The 24,587-nt window shown below is 39.0% G+C and overlaps 1 protein-coding gene across 1 annotated transcript in view; it reads left to right on the plus strand.

The window, feature by feature from the left end:
- LOC139749652 (uncharacterized) overlaps positions 1-24,587 on the plus strand; it is a 239,300-nt gene that overhangs the window by 152,131 nt on the left and 62,582 nt on the right. The window contains exons 20-22 of the mRNA XM_071663822.1: positions 8,696-8,842; positions 19,760-19,912; positions 24,350-24,531. Coding sequence (XP_071519923.1) covers positions 8,696-8,842; positions 19,760-19,912; positions 24,350-24,531 — 482 coding nt within the window. The remainder of the gene's footprint in view (positions 1-8,695; positions 8,843-19,759; positions 19,913-24,349; positions 24,532-24,587) is intronic.

Genomic DNA, 24,587 nt, shown 5'->3' on the forward strand with positions numbered 1-24,587 from the left:
TATATATATATATATATATATATATATGTACACATACATATTTTCATGCTTGCCATCATTCATTCCTTTAGCTATCCCACCATACAGGAAATAGCATCCCCTCACCCTTTAATACATATTCACCATTTTTGCATTAGCGAGGTAGTGTTAAGAACCGAGAACTACACCTAAGATGGAATATCCTCACTTAGTCTCTTTTCTGTTCCTTCTTTTGGAAAATTAAAAGCGAGAGGGGAGGATTTCCAGCCCCCCGCTCCCTCCCCTTTTAGTCACCTTCTATGACACGCAGTGAATAAATGGGAAGTATTATTTCTGACCTATCCTCAGTTTTGGAGAGAGGGGCAAGTATGCAGTCTGTTGTAGATGAGAGGTCTTGGGAAGTGAGTCAGTTGTTGTTCGCTGATGATACAGCGCTGATGGCTGATTCGGGCGAGAAAATGCAGAAGTTGGTGACTGAGTTTGGTAAAGTGTGTGAAAGGAGAAAGCTGCGAGTAAATGTGAATAAGATCAAGGTTATTAAGTTCAGTTGGACACTGTTGCAAGGTGGATTCGAACAGTGCTTTCTCTGTCGGGCATAGACTCCAGCCAGTATTCAGCGGGCAGTGTTCGGCCTGCAGCTGCATCGAAAGCCAAAGCCATGGCTCTACCGATTGGACACATCATGGCAAGGGCTCCATCCTATCCTGGTAGCTCCACATGATCAACATCACAAAAGTCTGTTTCCCAAAAGCTGAGAGTGTTGAATAGATTTCATAATCATTTTCTTGTAAGCAGCTGTTTCACATCTTCATGGCTTTTATTTGCCAAAGTATTAAATACTGCTCATGCATCTGGGGTGGCTAATCCTCCTACTCTCTGTTAACTAGAGTGGAATTATAAATCTTCCTCATTAATTCTCTTGGCATCATCTCACTTCAATCTTCTCTGACTGTATGCCGTAACATTGCCACTCTTTCTCTGTTCTATAGATATTATTTTGGCAATTTTTCAAGTGAATTGATTGTATGTGTTCCCAGCCCCAAGCTTTGAACCATTGGCACATGCTTGAATGCTGCTTTCTACAGCTTCTGTGTGGAGACTGACCACTTAAGGAATGGCAGTTATGATACCTCCCTCCCCTGAACAGTGAATCTGTGGAATTCTCTTCCTTGGTCTTTTCTTTCTTCATATAACCTTTTTTCCTTTAAGAGTCTGGCTTATGAACACTTGCATAGCCCTGATTGATTTCTACTTTCTTAAACTTTAACTTTTTTCTTTCACTCAAAATGGCTTTAATTAGGGATGTTATTTGCCTGTGCTATGTCAGTCTATATGAAAAATAGGTAAATGAATAAAATAGGTGTCATTCAATAGAAGTAAACTTAGAATAAAGTCTGCAAATGTTGCAGAAATATATAAAAGAAGAACCAGGTCTAGAGCTGTAGTAGATCCCAATACTTTAATAGCAGTCAAATGTGCCCTGGGATCTGCTTAACTCCTCTTGACCAATGGTGCCTCTTCAAAGTGGTGCCAGAGAAATATTTGATAGAGGCAATAACATATTTTGAAATACTGAAAAGTGAGGAAAATATGAAAGGAAATGAATATATATATGTGAATTATGTGTTGTATAGTGTTTTTTATGAAAAAAGAGGACATAGAGTTGAGATTGAATGCTAGCAACCCCCATGTGTGGATAAGGCAATGAAAAAAAAAGATAGTGATCTAATCCCGAAGGAGGTTTCATAACAAACACCACAATGCTGGCTCACCATCCCACTGCCACTCTCCATCCCAAATCCCAGACGGTAGTACTTCCCTGGTTGATGGTTGCCTGCGACCTGTGTCTGTTACTACACAATAGTAGCAGCAGGGGTAGGTACTACCTGCTGCTCTGTTTTGCATCATAAGCCCTATTGGCTGGTCATAGATGGTAACCCAAACAGTGTATGAGCTTCAGGAATCTGATAGTGACCATGATAGGGGGTTGTGTACCTTTTCTTGGACCTCGCAACATCTGTGGCTTCCACCGCGTCCCATAGTGCCCACTGCCTGTTGTAGCACCAACTGTCTCTCATTCTTAGGATTGGCCAATCTGGTAAGTTATGTGTTTTTTGTAAACTACAAATGGCTAAATTTGAATTGATTTGAGAGAAATGGTTTTGATAGGATTTCTGCATCTAAATGTTTAGATAAGAAAAATGAGGAAATGTAAGTGAATATCTAGTTGCATACTGAGGATTAGCCAATCCAGTAGATGATAAGTTAATGTTAAATTAGGAATAGCTAAATATTGATTCTTGATAGAAATAAATTATAAATTTGTGAGTCTTCTTTTAAAAGATAAGTATTTTTTTGCCTATCAGAAGAGGCTGAAAAAATCATTTGCACACCAAAAGGGCTAATAACTTGCATAAAGTTGCTGTTAGATTTGCAGGAATTAGGGGACATGAATTATATGTACTGATTCTTGACTATTAGGCAGTTATAGCATTTTCTAATGATGATGAATAAGGATGATTATTTTATATATGTGATTTTTTAATGTGAACCAAGTATTTGATGTTGATTGATATGTTGAAAATAAACTTATTTAACTTTATGCTTTTAAAAGTTTTGGTGAAATAGCATTGTACATATAATTGTTTGAATGTATTTTAGTGTTCTGCCATGATAGGGAAAGTTTTATATGTTTAGTGTGGTGTAGCTGATGATGTTTACATGGAGATAGTGAAATCAAGTAGAAATATTTGTTTAAGGCAGATTTGTTTGGACAAGTTGGTGCTTTTAGTCGGGATGTATCAGCAGTGCTGTTGTGCCTTCCTTGTTGTATCTGCTTATTTTTGTACATGCTATTTAAGGACCTTTTCCTAGTTGCACAATTCAGGTAAGTGTTTGAATGTCTGATATAGAAGACAAATTCCTGGGTATTATGATATGATACTTCTTTGGAATGTATACTTAAGATAATATTCAGCTCAGTTCATTTCTGTATTAATCTTAATATTTGATAATTGTTTTACTTGTATATATTACAGGTAAGTAATCATTAATCTGTTGAGATTCAGCTTTTTAATTCTGAAGATTTATGAGCATTTATCCAAAGAAGGCAATCTAATTGAGCTAGAGCAATTTCATGCAAGTAAATGATGGCTAGATCATTTTTCTTCAACCTCAAGAGCTACATAACATAAAGGTAATAGGGGAATCCACCGGTGCTGATCGTGAAGCTGCAGCACACATTCCTTTTTCTCTGTAAGTTTATTGTTGTGCTATATGCAATTTCTCTTTGTGCCAGATTTATGCAGAACATAATCCCTGCATACTTGAGGGATGGGCAATTTCTGAATTATTCATTATATTACAAGTAAAAGTCAAGTAACCATTTTTTTTCCAAAACGCTTATTTCCCAAGCATTTCAGGTAACAGAGGTTTTACCATAATTGAACAATAAAATGTATTTATATATATGGCATTAGGGGCACAGTTACAGCTTGAACATTTATTCATATGATAAACTTACTATAAATGGAAGTGAAGATTCTTTATATTATTTTATATAATGTACATTTCAGAAGAGAATAGCCCTTTCATTGGTAGGTTAAAAAAGTGATGCTGTTGTATCTTTTTTATGAAAAGTGCCAAATGTACTACATTTGTAAAGGTTATGATGGTCCTACATCACATATCTGGGTGTACCATACACAGAGACTGCTGAAATATGTAGACTGCTTGTATGAATATTTTTTCATACTTGATCACTCTTTCCCCCACATTAGTGAGGAAGTGCTAAGAACAGACAAAGGCCTGATCTGCTTACATCCATTCTCTAGCTGTTGTGTAATGCTTCAAAACCACACCTTATGCACAATCATGCCTCACAGACCATTCCATGATTTACCCCAGTTGGTTCACATGCCCTGGTTCAGTCCATTAACAGCACATTGACCCCAGTATGCCGTATCATTCCAATTCACTCTAACCCATGCACACTTTTCAACCTCCTGCATGTTTCTGCCCTGATTGCTCAAACTCTTTTTCAGTTTATCCTTCCATCTTCAATATGGTCACCCCATTCTCCTTGTTCTCTCCACATGTATCCTCTTTATCAACCTTTCTTTGATCATTCTCTCAATACGTTCAACCATTTCTGCACACCATCTTTAGCTCTTTCATCCACACTCTTTTTATTACCACACCTCACTTTTACCCTTTCATAACTTACACAATTAAATCACCTCCCACTTCACATGTCCTCAGACATTTCATTTCCAACACATCCACTGTCCTCTGCAGAGCCCATATGATATTGTTGGAACTACTATTCATTCAGCCATACCCATTACAGGTTGAGCATCCGTAATCCAAAAATCCTAAATCTGAAATGCTCCAAAATCCGAAAGTTTCTGAGTGGCGACATGACATTACAAGTGGAAAATTCAACACCTAAACTCATTATTTTTCATTGTATGATTGGTATTTCATATTTTTTACTGTTAAGTACTTATGTGTGAGTAAGAAAATGATTGCTTATAAATAGTATATAAATTCAGAGTCAGGAATGAAGGTGATGCCAAACAACCACAGATTGTCCACATGGGCAGCTGAGGTTGTGACACCTTAGCTTTCTAATAGTTCATTGCTACACAAACTTTGTTTCAAGTACAGATATTAAAAATATTTAATGAATTACCTTCAAGCTATGTGTATAAGGTGTACTTGAAACATAGGTGGATTTTTCAGGTATTAAAAACAATTCACTTCCACCAATTATTCTTTATTCAAACTCACATCCCAGATAACCTGTCCTTCAACCATACTATACCTAATAAGCTTGCTTTTATTCATATTTACTCTCAGCTACCTTGCACCCACTTTTCCAAACTCAGTCACTAACTTCTGCAAAGTCTCACTTGAATCTGCCACTAATGCTTTATCGTCAGCAAACAACAACTGTCTCACCTCCCAGACCTCTCATCTTCTAAAGTTTGCACACTCACTCCTCTCTCCAAGACTCTCACTTTTACCCCCCTTACCACCCCATCCATAAGCAAACTGAACAACCATGGTGACATCAAACAACCCTGCCACTGACCAACCTTCACTTAGAACCATTCACTCTCCTCTCTTCCTATTTGTACACATCCCTTACACTTTTTATAAAAACTTCTCACTTGTTCTAGGAGCTTCCCTCCCATACTGTATATTCCTGAGACCTTCCTCAAGGCATCTCTATCAACCCTCCCATATGCTTTCTCCAGATCCATGAATGGCACCCCCAAATCCATTTGTTTTTCTAAGTATTTCTCACACACATTCATTAGAGCAAACACTTGATCAACACATCCTCTACCATTTCTGAAACTGCACTTCTCCTTCCCACTCTAATGCTCTGTACATGTCTTCGCCATCTCAATCAATACCTTCCCATACAGTTTATGCAGGTACTTTCAATATACTTATAACTTTGTAGTTTGAACTCTCAGCTTTATCCCCCTTGCCATTTAACAGTCGCACTGTACATGCATTCAACAAATCTTATGGCACCTCACCATGATCCATTCATACAGTGCTTTGAAAATCCTGACCAACCAAACAACAACACAGTCACCCCCTTTCTTAATGATTTCATCTGCATTGCCATCCACTCCAGCTGCCTTACAGCATCTCATCTTTGCATACCATCTTGGCATACCACCCTCACCCAAACACCCTAATTTACTTCTCTGTCATCAAACACATTAAACAGTCCTTCAGAATACCCACTCCAGTTCATCCTCACTTCATCACTACCTTTTACCACTTCCCCTTTTTCCCCTTCACCCTTTTTTTTTGTTCTCTTGTTTTTCTTATGTGATTAACCTCTTTCCAAAAGATCTGATTCATACTAAAGTTTACTGATACTTGTTCACCTCACCTCTCATTTGCCCTCTTTTTCAACCCCTGCTCCTTACCCTTGACCTCCTTCTGCTTTCTCTCATACATCACCCAGTCATTGGCATTCCCCAACACCTCTTTTTTCTCTTTCAATAACAACTTTATCTCTTCATCCTACTGCTCACTACCCTTTTCTGATTACCTCTACAAATCATCACCTTCGCAAGATAATAATCAGGCTTCCTACCAGCTGCCCCTCTCAGCTCATATACATCCAAGTTTCTCTTTTGCATGCCTATCGGCTGATATGTAAACCAATAATGCCCGCTGACAACCTTTCCTACTTACATATATATACTTGTTTACGTTCCTCTTTTTAAACCAGGTATTCCCAATCACCAGCCCTTTTTCAGCACACAACTTTACCAGCTGTTAACCATTTTGATTCATAAAACTGAATACTCCATATCCCTCAATTATATTCTCAACTGCCACATTACTCAACTTCACATTTAAACCAACCATCACTTGAATGAATAAGAATATGTTAATATGTAATTTTTCTTGCTTGTTCATCGTTACCCACATTAGCAAGGTCGTGCCAGGTAAAGATGAAGAAAGGCCTTATTCACTTGCATCCATCCTCGAAACCACAGAATACTATCCAAAACCAGGTCCCACACACCTTTCTGTAATTTCCCCAGCTGCTTCATATGCTTTGGTTATGTCCATTGACAGCATGTCACCCCCCCCCCCTTCTATACCACATTGCTCTAAATTTCCTTTCACCCTACTACATGTTCAGGTCTCGAACACTCAAAATCTTTTTAACGCCATCCTACCATCTCCAATTTGGTATCTTTCCTGTTTTTCCCCTCCACCTTTGACATGTATTCCCTTTGTCAACATCTCCTCAGTTATTCTCTCTATATGTCCAAACCATTTCAGCATATCCTGTACAGCTCTCGCAGGCATACTCTTCTTATTACCACTCCTCTCTCTTACCCTTTTATCACTTACTTGATCAAACCACCTCACATGTGTTGCCATGTTCTTTCACACTTTTCTAAAGCAATTCACTTCCTCCAATTTTTCACCATTCAGACTCTCAGATTCACATCCCAACTAACCTGTCACTCTGCCCTGCTAAATCTAATACCTTGCTTTTATTCACAATTACTCTTAACCTCCTCCTTTTGCACACACTCTCCCAAACTCAGGCACCAACCTTTGCAGTTTCTCAATTTAATCTGCCACCAGTGTTGTCATTAGCAAACAACAACTGACTTCCAAGACCCCCTAACCTTTTACAGACTCTTCCCTTTCTCCTGGCCCTTTTTTTTTTTTTTTATTTCCATTACCACTCCATCTGTAAACAAATTAAACAGCCACGATGACATCACACACCCCTGCTACAGACAAGCCTTCACCTGAAACCATTCACTCTTCTCTCTTCCTACTTGTACACAGCCTTTAAACCCTTGATCAAAATTTCTTGTTGCTTCTAGTAGCTTTCCTAACTCGCCATATATTCATAAGACCTTCCAAAATGCATCTCTATCAATCTTAACATATGCTTTCTTTAGATTTATTAATACCATGTTTAAATCCTTCTGTTCTCTAAGTATTTTTCACACATTCTTTAAGATGTACACCTGATCCAGACATTCTCTGCCACTCCTGAAACCACATTGTTCCTCCCCAGTCTGAGGATCTGTACATGCCTTCACCCTCTCAGTTGCAACTCATCCAAACAACTTACCAGGTACATTCAGTAAGCTTATACCTCTGTAGTTTGAATATTCACACCTGTTCCTCTTTCTTTATACAATGGCACTATATATCCATTTTGCTAATCCTTAGGCACCTCACAGTGATTCATACATGCATTGTAAATTCTAACTGACCAATCAACAGTACAATCATGCCCTTTCTTAAGAAACTTAACTGCATTACCATCCACTCCAGTTGCCTTGCCACATTTCATCTTATGCAAGGCTTTCACTGCCTCTTCCCTCTTCACCAAACCAAAATCCAAGACTCTCACTTGCATATCTCCTTGACCAAGCACCCTACATGTGCCACCATATTATCAAACACATTTAGTAATCCTTTAAAACTCTCACTCATTACAACCTGATACAATTTCTCCATTTACCTCCTCCAATTCTCAGAGATGTTTAGGTATGAGTTGCCATGGTTATATTTTTCAAGTCATGTCTCTATTCTATGCCCCCACGTCTCCTCTTTAACTGCATATAGAAAATCAGAGATTTCGTGATCCTTTTTTCCAGTTATTGTATCGTATTTGGCATGTTCATTTTCTATGCTTTTGTTTGTCTAAGACAAGAATTTGTGTCTCCATTTTCTCTGTCTCCACAAGAATCTAAACTTTTGCATTCAATTACCTTGTAAACGAAATTCCCACCATTAGAATTTTACCATTTCCAAGGAATGAGTGTCTCTGCCATCTTTACCATCCTGATTGTTCCTTCCTGTGTGTTGGGGCTGAATGAGTGTGAAACATGTTAGTTGGTGCATGGCAATTGATTCAACTTCGTAGCCTACCATGCACTTTTTGGCATGATTTTTATACCACTGGATGATTGGTGTCTGTTATCATGGGCAAGCAGTTGGTCAGCTTACATTCTGTCACATTAGAGCTTCAGACTTCTTCCCACTCAGAATTACTGTTCAGAACAGGATGTTATATTCTAAATGTTGATGTTAACAATGAATGATATAAACCTTCATATATTTGATGAACTAATATTTGTCGCTGTTTATCAGTTAGCTAACTAATAATTGATCATATATTGTCTTCTTTGATTATCTCTAGATATCGATGAATGTGCTGAAAAAGTGGATTCATGCGAAAGGTCTACCCAGACCTGTGTGAACTCTGTTGGAAGCTTCAGATGTATTGACCGAGAGCCTACCTGTGATTTTGGTTACAGATACAATGAGGACCAACTCGAATGTGTAGGTGAGTAAACAAATGGTACAAGTTCTTAGCACATTCCTGTATTAGAGCTTAACTTTATTCATAAAGCTATGCGTGCTATATCTAATCAAGTGTACATCATCACACTACACATTGAGCTCATGCAATATATCCTAGAAGATTCAGCCAACCATAACCCCTTCCTGAACAGTGCTAGTGGCAGTAGACATCAACAAAGCATTCGACACTGTTCCTCGAAACATCCTCATGCCAAAGGTATTTGACCATCTTCCACATTGATGACAAAAAGTGATGGGGGCAATTTCCTATCTGTCCACTATGCCAGAGTCACTTACAGTGGCTTTAGCTCTCAGACACTTAAACTCTAAAGTGGATTTACTCAAGGATCAGTTCTTTGTCCAGCTTTCTTCAGTCTCTTCCTACATGACCTCCCATTAGCTCAGAGAAACCTCAACAAAAAAGTGCTTTTGTATGTAGACTATCTTACAGTCACATTACATCACCCTTACACCATAGTGCCAACATCAAACATACAGCAGTAAATTATACAAATGGAATGATGGTTCACCCATAGCAGAATGTTTGAATCTCCACAAAATTTTTCAATCACTATTTCAACCCCAGACAAACATGAATCCTGCTCACATCCTCTAGTCACCTTAAACAGACAGTCTTTCCCACTGAGCTAAACTAACCTTTCTAAGCATCACATAGGACATACACATAATATTCACTCTCCTTACCAGTAACATCAACAAAATAGCAACAAATAGACTAAATATCCTCAGAACACTGACTGGCACCAGATTTGGACATGAGAAAGAACCCCTTAACATCCTATACAAACAATTTACTTAAAGGTATACTTCACCTGCCTGGTCTTCCGCTCTCTCAAAAACATATTTAGCAAAACTACAAACCACACAAAATAGTGCACTCAGAACAATCTCTAAGTGCTTAGCAACCACAGACACACAACAACTTGATAGTGAAACAAAGATCCTCCCAATTGAGTCCCACCTTAACATGCATGGCACACAGTTCTATGCAATATTACTGGACCCCTCCCACTGAAACCCTACTATAACTAACCATCAGCCACCAAGAAATAAAGAATTACCCCTACCCCACTCCCAACAAATAAAGCCCTGAAATAATCCAACAAGCTCTAAACAACCGACTTCCTAACTAAGTCTTAAACTCCAACCTACCACTCTTAAACCCATAAGGGAACACATTTCTCAGTCCTACATGAGGTCCTGCTTATGCTCTTGGCATCAACCATCACTATAACACTGCAAACACCATTTTAACATAACTCAAGACCCATCATGCCCATGATACAATTACCATAATTAATGTGTTGTATTTGATTAATATTTGTTGCATATATAAGTCTGTGGTATAGTTTTCTTCAAACCAGATATAATGATAGAAATGATAAATGATTTATTTAATAACTTTGTAATACATTATACAAATTGAAACTTTGTGAATCCAGAGTCATGTTATAATACAAATTCAGTCTCATACATGAGGTAAAAGAAAATAATAATGTAAAAATGCAGTAGCTAAAAGTGTGAGAGGGCCTAGGAAGTGGGTCAGTTGTTGGTCACTGATGATACAGGTCAAGTGGCTGATTCGAATGAGAAGCTGCAGAAGTTGGTGACTGAGTTTAGAAAAGTGTGTGAAAGGAGAAAGTTGCAAGTAAATATGGATAAGAGCAAGGTTCAGTAGGGTTGAGAGACAAGTTGATAGGGATTAAGTTTGAATGGAGAAAAATTGGAGGAAGTGAAGTATTTTAGATACCTGGGAGTGGACTTAGCAGTGAATGGAACCATGGAAGCAGAAGTGAGTCACTGGGTGGGGGAAGGGGCGAAGGTTTTGGAAGCAATGAAGAATGTATGGAAGGAGAGAATGTTTTGTGGGGAAGGGGGCGAAAGCTCTGAGAGTAATGAAGAATGTATGGAAGGAGAGAATGTTATCTTGGAGAGCAAAAATGGGTATGTTTGAAGGAATAGTAGTTCTAACAGTGTTATATGGTTGTGAGGCATGGGTTATAGATATGGTTGTGCGGAGGAGAGTGGATGTGTTGGAAATGAAATGTTTGAGGACAATATATGGTATGAGGTGGTTTGATTGAGTAAGTGATGAAAGGGTTAGAAAGATGTGTGGAAATAAAAAGAGTGTGGTTGAGAGAGCAGAAGAGGGTGTGTTGAAATGGCTTGGGCATATGAAGAGAATGAGTGAGGAAACATTGACAAAGAGGATATATGTGTCAGAGGTGGAGGGAACAAGGAGAAGTGGACGACCAGATTAGAGGTGTAAGGACTGAGTGAAAAAGATTTTAAGCAACTGGGGCCTGAACATACAGGAGGGTGAGAGGCTTGCAAGGAATAAAGTGAATTGGAACGATGTGGTATACTGGGGTCGACGTGCTGTCAGTGGACTGTACCAGGGCATGTGAAATGTCTGGGGTAAACCATGGAAAGGTCTGTGTGGCCTGGATGTGGATAGGGAGCAGTGGTTTCGGTGCATTACACATGACAGCTAGAGACTGAGTGTGAACATATGTGGCCTTTTTTGTCTGTTTTCCTAGCGCTACCTCACTAAAGCAGGAGATAGCGATTCTGTGGGGTGGGGTAGCACCAGGAATGGATGAAGGCAAGCAAGTATGAGTATGCACATGTGTATATATGTATATGTATGTGTATGTATACATATGTATATGTGTTTATGTTGATATGTATATGTATGTATATGTACGTGTATGGGCATTTATGTATGTATATGTGTATATGAGTGGATAAGCTATTTTTTGTCTCTTTCCTGGTGCTACCTTGCTGATGTGGGAAACAGCAATTATATAATATGAAATAATGATAAAAGACAGCAGATTTGGTTCACTGCAGTCTCAGATTAGACACTTGTTTAGATGCCTCTGTGGGCTAATTTGTAAGATTTGTATTACCATTACTTAGAATGAGTATTGCATCTCTTCATTTGATACTTTTTTGGATGCACAATTTGTAACTGGTCATTACTGCTGAAGCAGAGGAATGAATTAAATTTTCCATATGCATTTTTTACCCTTTCAATTGTGGTTAGAACTTCTTAGTCTGTCTGTATCAGAGACTGGGCATATCAGGTAAGAAAACACATGCCCTCTTCTGATTTTCCAGTCATTTTTTGTCTTTGGAAAGGACACTTATAAAGGTGTTTATCAAAATATTTACAAAAATCTTCTCTCCTTACTTACTTCCATCCTGATGAATTCTGAATATATTCCTGATATTGATGTAGTTCCTCTTATCCTCACATTCTACTTTCAACATTATTGACATTGCTCCTCAAGGTTTACCTCACTAAACCTATGATTTTTTTATATATTCTCTTCTTGTAAAGCAGGAAGAGAATATGGGAAAAGAAGTATAAAACATATTAAATGGATAGACCCTGTGTAACAAAGGATTGTGCTTCCAACTTTAAACCTGTGCTTGCTTACTTTTTACTTATTGTGACTGACATGATATGAGCAGAACATGCCCCAATCAAGACCACCTCAAGAGAAAAAATGTAAAAGAAAATAGAAAGTAAGCTGGGCTCTGCAGCTGGTTGTAGACCTATCTCTTAAAAGGAGAAATGTTATATGAAGAGGGAAACACAAAAGAAGGAAGAGAATTCCACTGCTTAACTGTTTGAGGGAAAAAGGAGGCATCATAACAGCCAATCTTTTAGTGGCCAGTATCCACACAGAAACTGTAGGAAGCAGCAGCCAGTTTCATGCTTGGGGTCCAAGCTTTGTGGGTGGGGACATATGCAGACAGCTCTTGAGAACAATGGCCAAAATTATACCTTTAGAAATGAGAGAGAGCAGCATAATCATGGCATATGGAGGGGAAGGTTGTAGAGAAATGATGCGAGGAGAGTGAATGAGATGGAAGGCTTTTGATTTCTCTCTAATTAACAGAGAGCTGAAGGATGAGCCACCCAAATGTGTGAGCAGTAGTCCGTACTTAGGCAAATATGACCCCATAAATATGAAATGGCTGCATACAAGAAAAATAATTACAGCCCCTTATACAGCACTCCAAGCTTTTGGGAAGCAATTTTTTGATGATTAAATAGGGAGGATATGGTTATGCCCAACATGTTAATGTTATTATAGGGTTGAATTGTGGTGTTTTGAAATTGAATAAGGGAAGCAAATGATTCTTAAGTAGATACAGGAAGAAATTACATGTTAGCATTATTAGATTATGCAAGGTTACTACTTACCTACTCCAAAATGCTGCACAAGTTCAGAGTGAGAGAGGAAATATAATCAGTGTAAGAATGAGAATGAGTGTTAAAGGGACTAGGGGAGGAAAAGTAGTTGAAGCATGTAAGTTGGCATCATTAGCATAAGACTGAATAGACATAGAAACAGAAGAGAGATTATTTATTCAGGGAAGAGTTTAGGCATTAGGACGAACCCTGAGGAACACTACTGGAGGGTGAAGTCACTTCATCAACAGTTACTTCAATGAAATGGCCAGAGGGGAAACTGTACATAACAGAACAGGAAGAAGTAGTGAAACCAAAGGAATGGGGCGTAAAAAGCAGACTTATGCTACACACTGTCAGTTGCTTTGGAGACGTAAAGGGCTATAACAAAAGTTTCACCAAAATCCCAGAAAGCGGAGGACAAGAGGTAAGTCACATAGGAGAAAAGCTCATCAGTAGACGTAGCACTGCAAAATCCATACTGGTGATCTGAAAGAAAGGAATGTGATTTTAAATGTTTGGGAAAGTGAGAGTTTAGGAGTATCAAAGACTTTGGAGATGGCAAAAGTGAAGTCAATAGGGCATTAGTTGGAGAGGTTAGAGCAATCTTTTTTCTTAGTAGAGATTAGCAGCACTAATGGTTTCAAGTGGAGGGGAAAATCTGGGATTTTAGACAAAGGCAAAATGTGCAAACAAGGACTGCTGCTAGCTCAGAGGCACATTTCCTTTGAACTCAAGCAGGTACGCCATCTGGGCCATATGCCTTGTCCACCTGGAGCTGGAAAAGTACCTGGAAGACTCTGCATGAGGAGAGTGCAGGAGATGGCATAGGTTGAGTAGGAGATGGGGGCAGAGGATGAGAAGCTGAATCATCCACAGTTAAATTAGAAAACAAGTTGCCAAAAAGAGTAGCTATCTTAATTTTTCTTTATGCTAGCTGAGGCACGGGCAGCTAAGGTCCAAATCAAGGCCATCTCATTAACACACACACATATATATGTATATGTGCATTATTACATGACAGCTAGAGACTGAGTGTGAACGAATGTGGCCTTTGTTGTCTTTTCCTAGCGCTACCACGCGCACATGCGGGGGGAGGGGGTTGTTATTTCATGTGTGGTGGGGTGGCGATGGGAATGAATAAGTGCAGACAGTATGAATTATGTACATGTGTATATATGTATACGTCTGTGTGTGTATATATATGTATACGGTGAGATGTATAGGTATGTATATGTGCGTGTGTGGACGTGTATGTATATACATGCATATGTGGGTGGGTTGGGCCATTCTTTTGTCTGTTTCCTTGCGCTACCTCAATAACGTGGGATACAGCGACAAAGCAAAATAATAAAAGAATATATTTTTAAAACGTCACCGGCATAATATATATAGATGGCCAGAGAGCGTTATTGGATTACGTGTTGATTGACAGGCGCGCGAAAGAGAGACTTTTGGATGTTAATGTGCTGAGAGGTGCAACTGGAGGGATGTCTGATCATTATCTTGTGGAGGTGAAGGTGAAGATTTGTATGGGTTTTCAGAAAAGAAGAGAGAATGTTGGGGGGAAGAGGGTGGTGAGAGTAAGTGAGCTTGGGAAGGAAACTTGTGTGAGGAAGTACAGGAGAGACTGAGTACAGAATGGAAAAAGGTGAGAACAAAGGAGGTAAGGGGAGTGGGGGAGGAATGGGATGTATTTAGGGAAGCAGTGATGGCTTGCGCAAAAGATGCTTGTGGCATGAGAAGCGTGGGAGGTGGGTTGATTAGAAAGGGTAGTGAGTGGTGGGATGAAGAAGTAAGATTATTAGTGAAAGAGAAGAGAGAGGAATTTGGACGATTTTTGTAGGGAAAAATGCAAATGAGTGGGAGATGTATAAAAGAAAGAGACAGGAGGTCAAGAGAAAGGTGCAAGAGGTGAAAAAAAGGGCAAATGAGAGTTGAGGTGAGAGAGTATCATTAAATTTTAGGGAGAATAAAAAGATGTTCTGGAAGGAGGTAAATAAAGTGCATAAGACAAGGGAGCAAATGGGAACTTCAGTGAAGGGGGCTAATGGGGAGGTGATAACAAGTAGTGGTGATGTGAGAAGGAGATGGAGTGAGTATTTTGTAGGTTTGTTGAATGTGTTTGATGATAGAGTGGCAGATATAGGGTGTTTTGGTCGAGGTGGTGTGCAAAGTGAGAGGGTTAGGGAAAATGATTTGGTAAACAGAGAAGAGGTAGTAAAAGCTTTGCGGAAGATGAAAGCCGGCAAGGCAGCAGGTTTGGATGGTATTGCAGTGGAATTTATTAAAAAAGGGGGTGACTGTATTGTTACCTGGTTGGTAAGGTTATTTAATGTATGTATGATTCGTGGTGAGGTGCCTGAGGATTGGCGGAATGCGTGCATTGTGCCATTGTATAAAGGCAAAGTGGATAAGAGTGAGTGCTCAAATTACAGAGGTATAAGTTTGTTGAGTATTCCAAAACTCTTGCATTTACCTCCCTAACAACCCCATCCATAAACAAATTAAACAACCATGGAGACATCACACACCCCTGCCGCAAACCTACATTCACTGAGAACCAATCACTTTCCTCTCTTCCTACACGTACACATGCCTTACATCCTCGATAAAAACTTTTCACTGCTTCTAACAACTTTCCTCCCACACCATATATTCTTAATACCTTCCACAGAGCATCTCTATCAACTCTATCATATGCCTTCTCCAGATCCATAAATGCTACATACAAATCCATTTGCTTTTCTAAATATTTCTCACATACATTCTTCAAAGCAAACACCTGATCCACACATCCTCTACCACTTCTGAAACCACACTGCTCTTCCCCAATCTGATGCTCTGTACATGCCTTCACCCTCTCAATCAGTACCCTCCCATATAATTTACCAGGAATACTCAACAAACTTATACCTCTGTAATTTGAGCACTCACTCTTATCCCCTTTGCCTTTGTACAATGGCACTATGCACGCATTCCGCCAATCCTCAGGCACCTCACCATGAGTCATACATACATTAAATAACCTTACCAACCAGTCAACAATACAGTCACCCCCTTTTTTAATAAATTCCACTGCAATACCATCCAAACCTGCTGCCTTGCCGGCTTTCATCTTCCGCAAAGCTTTTACTACCTCTTCTCTGTTTACCAAATCATTTTCCCTAACCCTCTCACTTTGCACACCACCTCGACCAAAACACCCTATATCTGCCACTCTATCATCAAACACATTCAACAAACCTACAAAATACTCACTCCATCTCCTTCTCACATCACCACTACTTGTTATCACCTCCCCACTTGCGCCCTTCACCGAAGTTCCCATTTGCTCCCTTGTCTTACGCACTTTATTTACCTCCTTCCAGAACATCTTTTTATTCTCCCTAAAATTTAATGATACTCTCTCACCTCAACTCTCATTTGCCCTTTTTTTCACCTCTTGCACCTTTCTCTTGACCTCCTGTCTCTTTCTTTTATACATCTCCCACTCATTTGCATTTTTCCCTACAAAAATCGTCCAAATTCCTCTCTCTTCTCTTTCACTAATAATCTTACTTCTTCATCCCACCACTCACTACCCTTTCTAATCAACCCACCTCCCAAGAGAAAGGTGCAAGAGGTGAAAAAAAGGGCAAATGAGAGTTGGGGTGAGAGAGTATCATTAAATTTTAGGGAGAATAAAAAGATGTTCTGGAAGGAGGTAAATAAAGTGCGTAAGACAAGGGAGCAAATGGGAACTTCGGTGAAGGGCGCAAGTGGGGAGGTGATAACAAGTAGTGGTGATGTGAGAAGGAGATGGAGTGAGTATTTTGTAGGTTTGTTGAATGTGTTTGATGATAGAGTGGCAGATATAGGGTGTTTTGGTCGAGGTGGTGTGCAAAGTGAGAGGGTTAGGGAAAATGATTTGGTAAACAGAGAAGAGGTAGTAAAAGCTTTGCGGAAGATGAAAGCCGGCAAGGCAGCAGGTTTGGATGGTATTGCAGTGGAATTTATTAAAAAAGGGGGTGACTGTATTGTTACCTGGTTGGTAAGGTTATTTAATGTATGTATGATTCGTGGTGAGGTGCCTGAGGATTGGCGGAATGCGTGCATTGTGCCATTGTATAAAGGCAAAGTGGATAAGAGTGAGTGCTCAAATTACAGAGGTATAAGTTTGTTGAGTATTCCTGGTAAATTATATGGGAGGGTACTGATTGAGAGGGTGAAGGCATGTACAGAGCATCAGATTGGGGAAGAGCAGTGTGGTTTCAGAAGTGGTAGAGGATGTGTGGATCAGGTGTTTGCTTTGAAGAATGTATGTGAGAAATATTTAGAAAAGCAAATGGATTTGTATGTAGCATTTATGGATCTGGAGAAGGCATATGATAGAGTTGATAGAGATGCTCTGTGGAAGGTATTAAGAATATATGGTGTGGGAGGAAAGTTGTTAGAAGCAGTGAAAAGTTTTTATCGAGGATGTAAGGCATGTGTACGTGTAGGAAGAGAGGAAAGTGATTGGTTCTCAGTGAATGTAGGTTTGCGGCAGGGGTGTGTGATGTCTCCATGGTTGTTTAATTTGTTTATGGATGGGGTTGTAAGGGAGGTAAATGCAAGAGTCCTGGAAAGAGGGGCAAGTATGAAGTCTGTTGGGGATGAGAGAGCTTGGGAAGTGAGTCAGTTGTTGTTCGCTGATGATACAGCGCTGGTGGCTGATTCATGTGAGAAACTGCAGAAGCTGGTGACTGAGTTTGGTAAAGTGTGTGGAAGAAGAAAGTTGAGAGTAAATGTGAATAAGAGCAAGGTTATTAGGTACAGTAGGGGTGAGGGTCAAGTCAATTGGGAGGTGAGTTTGAATGGAGAAAAACTGGAGGAAGTGAAGTGTTTTAGATATCTGGGAGTGGATCTGTCAGCGGATGGAACCATGGAAGCGGAAGTGGATCATAGGGTGGGGGAGGGGGCGAAAATTTTGGGAGCCTTGAAAAATGTGTGGAAGTCGAGAACATTATCTCGGAAAGCAAAAATGGGTATGTTTGAGGGAATAGTGGTTCCAACAATGTTGTATGGTTGCGAGGCGTGGGCTATGGATAGAGATGTGCGCAGGAGGATGGATGTGCTGGAAATGAGATGTTTGAGGACAATGTGTGGTGTGAGGTGGTTTGATCGAGTAAGTAACGTAAGGGTAAGAGAGATGTGTGGAAATAAAAAGAGCGTGGTTGAGAGAGCAGAAGAGGGTGTTTTGAAATGGTTTGGGCACATGGAGAGAATGAGTGAGGAGAGATTGACCAAGAGGATATATGTGTCGGAGGTGGAGGGAACGAGGAGAAGAGGGAGACCAAATTGGAGGTGGAAAGATGGAGTGAAAAAGATTTTGTGTGATCGGGGCCTGAACATGCAGGAGGGTGAAAGGAGGGCAAGAAATAGAGTGAATTGGAGTCATGTGGTATACAGGGGTTGACGTGCTGTCAGTGGATTGAAGCAAGGCATGTGAAGCGTCTGGGGTAAACCATGGAAAGCTGTGTAGGTATGTATATTTGCGTGTGTGGACGTGTGTCTGTACATGTGTATGGGGGGGGGGTTGGGCCATTTCTTTCGTCTGTTTCCTTGCGCTACCTCACAAACGCGGGAGACAGCGACAAAGTATGAAAAAAAAAATATATATATATATATATATATATATATATATATATATATATATATATATATATATATATATATATATATATATATATATATATATTCCTATAAGCCCACAGGGAAAATGAAACACGATAAGTACCCAAGTGCACTTTCGTGTAATAATCACATCATCAGGGGAGATACAAGAGAGAAATATAAGTCATTTGATATACATCGAAGAGACAAAGCTAGGACGCCATTTGGTAAATGTGTGATTGTCCAAAACATGTTTTGGACAAGCAACTGAATGAAAAGCATTGGGAAATGAGTCAGTTGTTGTTCGCTGATGATACATTGCTGGTGGCTGATTCAGGTGAGAAACTGTAGAAGTTGGTGACTGAGTTTGGTAAAGTGTGTGAAAGAAGAAAGTTGAGAGTAAATGTGAATAAGAGCAAGGCTATGAAGTTCAGCAGGATTGAGGGACAAGGTGATTGGGAGGTAAGTTTGAATGGAGAAAAACTGGAGGAAGTGCAGTGTTTTAGATATCTGGGAGTGGACTAAGCAGTGGATGGAACCATGGAAGTGGAAGTGTATCACCAGGTGGGGGAGGGAGTGAAGGTTCTGGGAGTGTTGAAGAATGTTTGCTCATTTGCTGTTCTTTAACTCCATTTACATTAGATAGTCGATGACCACCCAGGTTATGTATAATTCAGTGATTTTTGGATTCATTCTTAGTTTTCACATGGCAAATTTGTTTCATGTTCTGAGTGAGTAATTAGAAAGTACTATAGTACCATGGAAGATGTCTCCATCATCTTACTAGACATAAATCCGAACTGTATTTAGGTCAGTCATGAAGCTAAGTATATTTGAATCACCATATGAAAGTGGGAGTAGAGTTGAAAATAATGGATGTATAGATTTGAGATATAATCATCTTTTCGACATAAATGTTGGAAATTCGAGAGGTTTTGTTTAGAACTGAAAGGATAGTGCATACCTGAATGTAAAGGATATCTTGATTCAGTTCCTTATCATTGTACTTCTTCCTGCCACCTTCATTTCCTGAAGACATCAACGAGTGTAATGAGGGTCTTGATGATTGTGAGGATGGCCAATACTGTGTTAATACTTTTGGCTCGTATCAGTGTCAAACTCAAGGTGCAGCTACTCAGACCTGCCATCCTGGGTTTACCTTCAATGCAACTGCAAGAGTTTGTTTGGGTCAGTTACTCTCCTTCCTTCAAAAAAGTATCACTAACACTTAATCGAATTAATTATTTTAATGAAAGTATATAGAAAAGTGCATGATAGCATATAATGAAAAATAAGGGGTTTCATGTGCATGATTTAGCTAAGAACTGTTTTGATGAAATTTTTTTTAGTGTACTTCCTAGGTTGTAGTGAAAATAGATTTGTATAGTCTTACATTATTTGTTTAATTAATTGATAATGTTGATTTTTTTTTATAAATTTCTTGCATGTCAAACATGAAATTTGATAAAATTATTGATCCATAGTTTATTTCTTTCTTTCTGGTCTTTCCTAAGTGTTTCTCATTTATACGGTCTTCTTTAGCCACTGTAATTATAAGAGTTTTCAATTTTTTGCTTTTGAGTATAAATCAGAACCATTTTAAAGAAGAAAGAAATAAGAAGTGTGTGCATGAATGACATTTTTGAGACAGGCTTGTCCTGTCAAGACAGCTGAACCTTGCCTCAAGATACCTAATTACCATAACAGGTTAACTATAATTCTCACCAACTGTTTTCTGTGAATCAGCCAGTCACATCCCATAAAAAGCACAGAATGGTCTTTCACTTTCATATTTTTCCAATAAAGTTCAGTACACACCAACTTTTCTTCAGAAAACCACTCAAAGATCATGCCATCTTTGGTAATGTGGCCTCTTGTGTTGAAAAGTTTTCCTAAGAACTATGATTTTCTTTTTTAAGGACCTAATACTGTGTGCTTTATTCAGTGTCCATTCTGAATGTTTTGAAATAAGTTCAGGAAATTCTTTAACATCAGTATTTACTCAGTCCCAACCTTAGGAAGATTAAGTGTATTGGCAATCTGGAGAAGCTTCAAGACCAGTTACTGTAATTGCACTCAGTTTAGGTTTGTGACTGAGCTTATGATCCAGAATTATGTTCCACATGCAGTATTTAGCTTTTTTTTCTCCTTTTAGCTGAGAAGGTACAGGCAACTGAATGCCCTAGTCTAGGCCATCTTATTTATGCTGTGTTATCATCAGCAAACAACAACTGACTCACTTCCCAGGCCCTCTCATCCCAGACAGAATGAATATTCACCCCTCTCTCCACAACTCTTGTGTTTACCTCCCTAACCACCTCATCCATAGACAAATTAAACAACCATGGCGGGCATCACACACCCCTGCCACAGACCGACATTCACTGGGAACCAATCACTCTTCTCTCTTCCTATTTGTACACATGCCTTACATCCTTGGTAAAAACGTTTCATTGCTTCTAGCAACTTACCTCCCACACCATATACTCTTAAGACCTTCCACAAAGCATCTCTATCAACCCAATCATATGCCTTCTCCAGATCCATAAATGCTACAAACATATCCATCTGTTTTTCTAAGTATTTCTCACACACATTCTTCAAAGCAAACACCTGATCCACACATCCCCTACCACTTCTGAAACCACACTGCTCTTCCCCAATCTGATGCTCTGTACATGCCTTCTCCCTCTCAATCAATACCTTCATGAATGATTTCCCAGGAATACTAAGCAAACTTATGCCCCTGTAGTTTGAACACTCACCTGTATCCCCTTTGCCTTTGTACAATGGCACTATGCATGCATTCTGCCAATCCTCAGGCATTCACCATGATCCATACATACATTGAATATCCTTACAAACCAATCAACAACACAGTCACTGCCTTTTTTGATAGATTCTACTGCAAAAAGTCCACAAGTAATGAATGTACATAATATAAAGGTAAAACCACAAGGAAACTGAAAATGTGGTGTCAAACACTTTTGTGTAATTACAGTGTCCAGACCGAATATAAAGAGAACCAGAATATAATATACCAGCCACCACTGGACAGGGCAGGCAAATGAATTAAGACAGAGATAAAGGGATTAAGGCACAGGTTACATTCGATGACCTCACCTCTTTCAAGTTAGCATATGATCTGGGAAACATCTTTAAAATACTACAATTTTTTTGCCCATAAAGTTATCTGATTTATATAAACCAACATTTTTATTCAAATTAATATCTCGACCGTGTTTAGTAAGAGTTGATTCAACAATAGTTCTCTCCAGTAATGAGATTTTTAATGTAATAACGCTACTCCAGTCAGCTTGATAACCAAAGTGTTTGGGATTGATGAATAGTGCACAGGGTTCTTGACCAATCCTAATACTATTTTCATGTTGTTTAGCCCTGATTTTAAGAACCTTACTAGTTTGGCTAGTGTAAAACTGATCACACTCTTTACAGGGGATATTATGCACACAACCCTTATGAGAAGTCACAGAATTTCTGAGAAGACATTCTCTAACTCTACTATTATTGCTGAACATTACTCTTCTGTTAGAAGGAATTAACAAAACTGGAACATTAAACAAGTTCTCATAATGAATAATGATAAAAGATTTTAGTTTACAAATGGTTCTTTAGGGTTGAAGATTGTGAAAAGCATTTTTAGCAAAATTAATCAGAATCAAGAAAATGTTCGGGATGCTGTAATTTATAGCCAATATCATAGATATCACAGGGTTCTTCATCAATGAATTCTGGACTGCATATGCTAAATGCTCAAAGAAACATTGATGAAAAGTGATGAGAAGAACAGCGTGGTTTCAAAAGTGATTGAGGATTTTTGGATCAGGTGTTTGCCTTAATAAATGTGTGGGAAAAATTCTTAGAGAAACAGATGGATTTGCATGTTGCATTTATGGATCTGGAGAAGGCATGTGATAGGTTGATAGTGATGCCTTGTGTAAGAAATGAAGAACATATTGTGTGGGAGAAAAGCTACTAAAAGCAGAGTTCTTATCAAGGATGTAAGGTATGTGTATGAGTAGGAAGAGAGGAGAGTGAGTGTTTCTGAATGTCAATCTGCAGCAGGGTTATGTGATGTCACTCTGGCTGTTTAATTTGTTTATGTTTGGGATGGTAAGGGAGGTAAATGTGAGAGTCATGGAAAAAGGGGCAAGTATGCAGTTTGTATGGGATGAAAGGGCCTGGAAAGCAAATCAACTGGAAGATTCTGTGAAACAAGAAAGTTGGGAATAAATTTGAGTAAAAGCAAGGTTAAGGGACAGATTAGATGAGGTTTGAGTTTGATTAGAGAAAAATTGGAGGAATGAAGTGCCCTAGATACTTGGGAGTGGATATGACAGCAAATGGAATCATGGAAGTGGAAGTGAGTCATAGGATTGGTAAGGGGGCAAAGGTTCTGGGAGCTTTGAAGATTGTATTGAAAAAGAGACCTGTGTGTGTAGTCAACTTAGGTATGTTTTGAGGTATAGTAGTCCCAACAGTGTTCTTTGGATGTGAAACATGGGTCATAAATGTGGATGTGCAGAGGAGTCAGGGTGTATAGAAATGAAGTGCTTGAGGACAATATGTGGTGTGAGGGGGTTTGATCAAGTATGTAACAAAAGGATAAGAGAGAGTGTGGTATGAATATCTGAAGAGGGTGTGCTGAAATGGTTTGGACATGTGGAGAGGATGAGTGAGGAAACGTTGGTTAAAAAAGAGGATATATTTTTCAAAAGTGGAGGAAAAAGAAGGGGGAGACCAACTTGGAGATGGAAGAATAGAATGAGAAAGATTTTAATCATTTGGGACTTGAACATCCAGGAGTGTGAAAAGCATGCATGGGATAGAGTGAATTGGAACAATATGGTATAGAGATCGATATTCTGTTCATGAACTGGACCAGGGCATGTGAAGCAGCCACAATTTACCATGGAGAGGTTTGTAGGGCCTGGTTGTGGTGCCTTACACTTGACAGCTAGAGAATGGAAGTGAGCAAACGTAGCCTTTCCTCATCTGTTCTTGGCACTATCTCGCTAGCCTTACACTTGACAGCTAGAGAATGGATGAGCAAATGTGGCCTTTCTTCGTCCGTTCATGGCACGGCCTCGCTAATGCAGGAAATGATGATCTAGTATGAAAGAAAGAAAAAAAAGGTATACCTATGTATATATACAAAATAACAGTAATAATATGGTTTTGATTAGGACATTTAGTTGCCTGTACCATTTCCGTTAAAAAAAATGCATGCCTTGTACATTTGCTCAGTCCATCTAGTCTCTTAAGGGGTAGTATTATTCTCTCAAGCAGTTTTGAAACCTAGGAAACACAGCACATTGTATTATCTAATCTTTGCAACCCATCCTTTCTAAAGAAGTTTTACTGAGTATGTCATGTGAGACATTAATTTTTTTTCATTCTTGCCCATGTGGAAAAAATATTTTGTTTTCAAATATACTGGCTCATACTAGTGTCCTTCAGTATGTAATGATTTTATTTAATGTTTATTTAAACATGTCATCATGATTCTGATACTCATTTCTATTCTCTAATAAAAAGTATATGATATTTGTAGATCCTTTCACAATACCTCATTTGACACATTTATTTCCCTTTAACTTGAAGACATAGATGAGTGTTTGGAGGGAACCCATGACTGTTCATCATTAGAAAAATGTGTCAACCATCGTGGAGGCTATGTGTGTGAGCCTCATGATGGTGATGAGGAGGACCTTAGCACAACAGCTTACACCAGAGATGATGATGATGATGATGATGATGATGACTATGTTATAGTGGTGGCTAAGGTACACACATTTAGGTTTTATTGCATGAAAATAGATACTTTTCCAAGCAATTCAAT

Source organism: Panulirus ornatus, chromosome 7 (assembly GCF_036320965.1).
Source record: "Panulirus ornatus isolate Po-2019 chromosome 7, ASM3632096v1, whole genome shotgun sequence".
NCBI classification, from domain to species: Eukaryota; Metazoa; Arthropoda; class Malacostraca; order Decapoda; family Palinuridae; genus Panulirus; species Panulirus ornatus.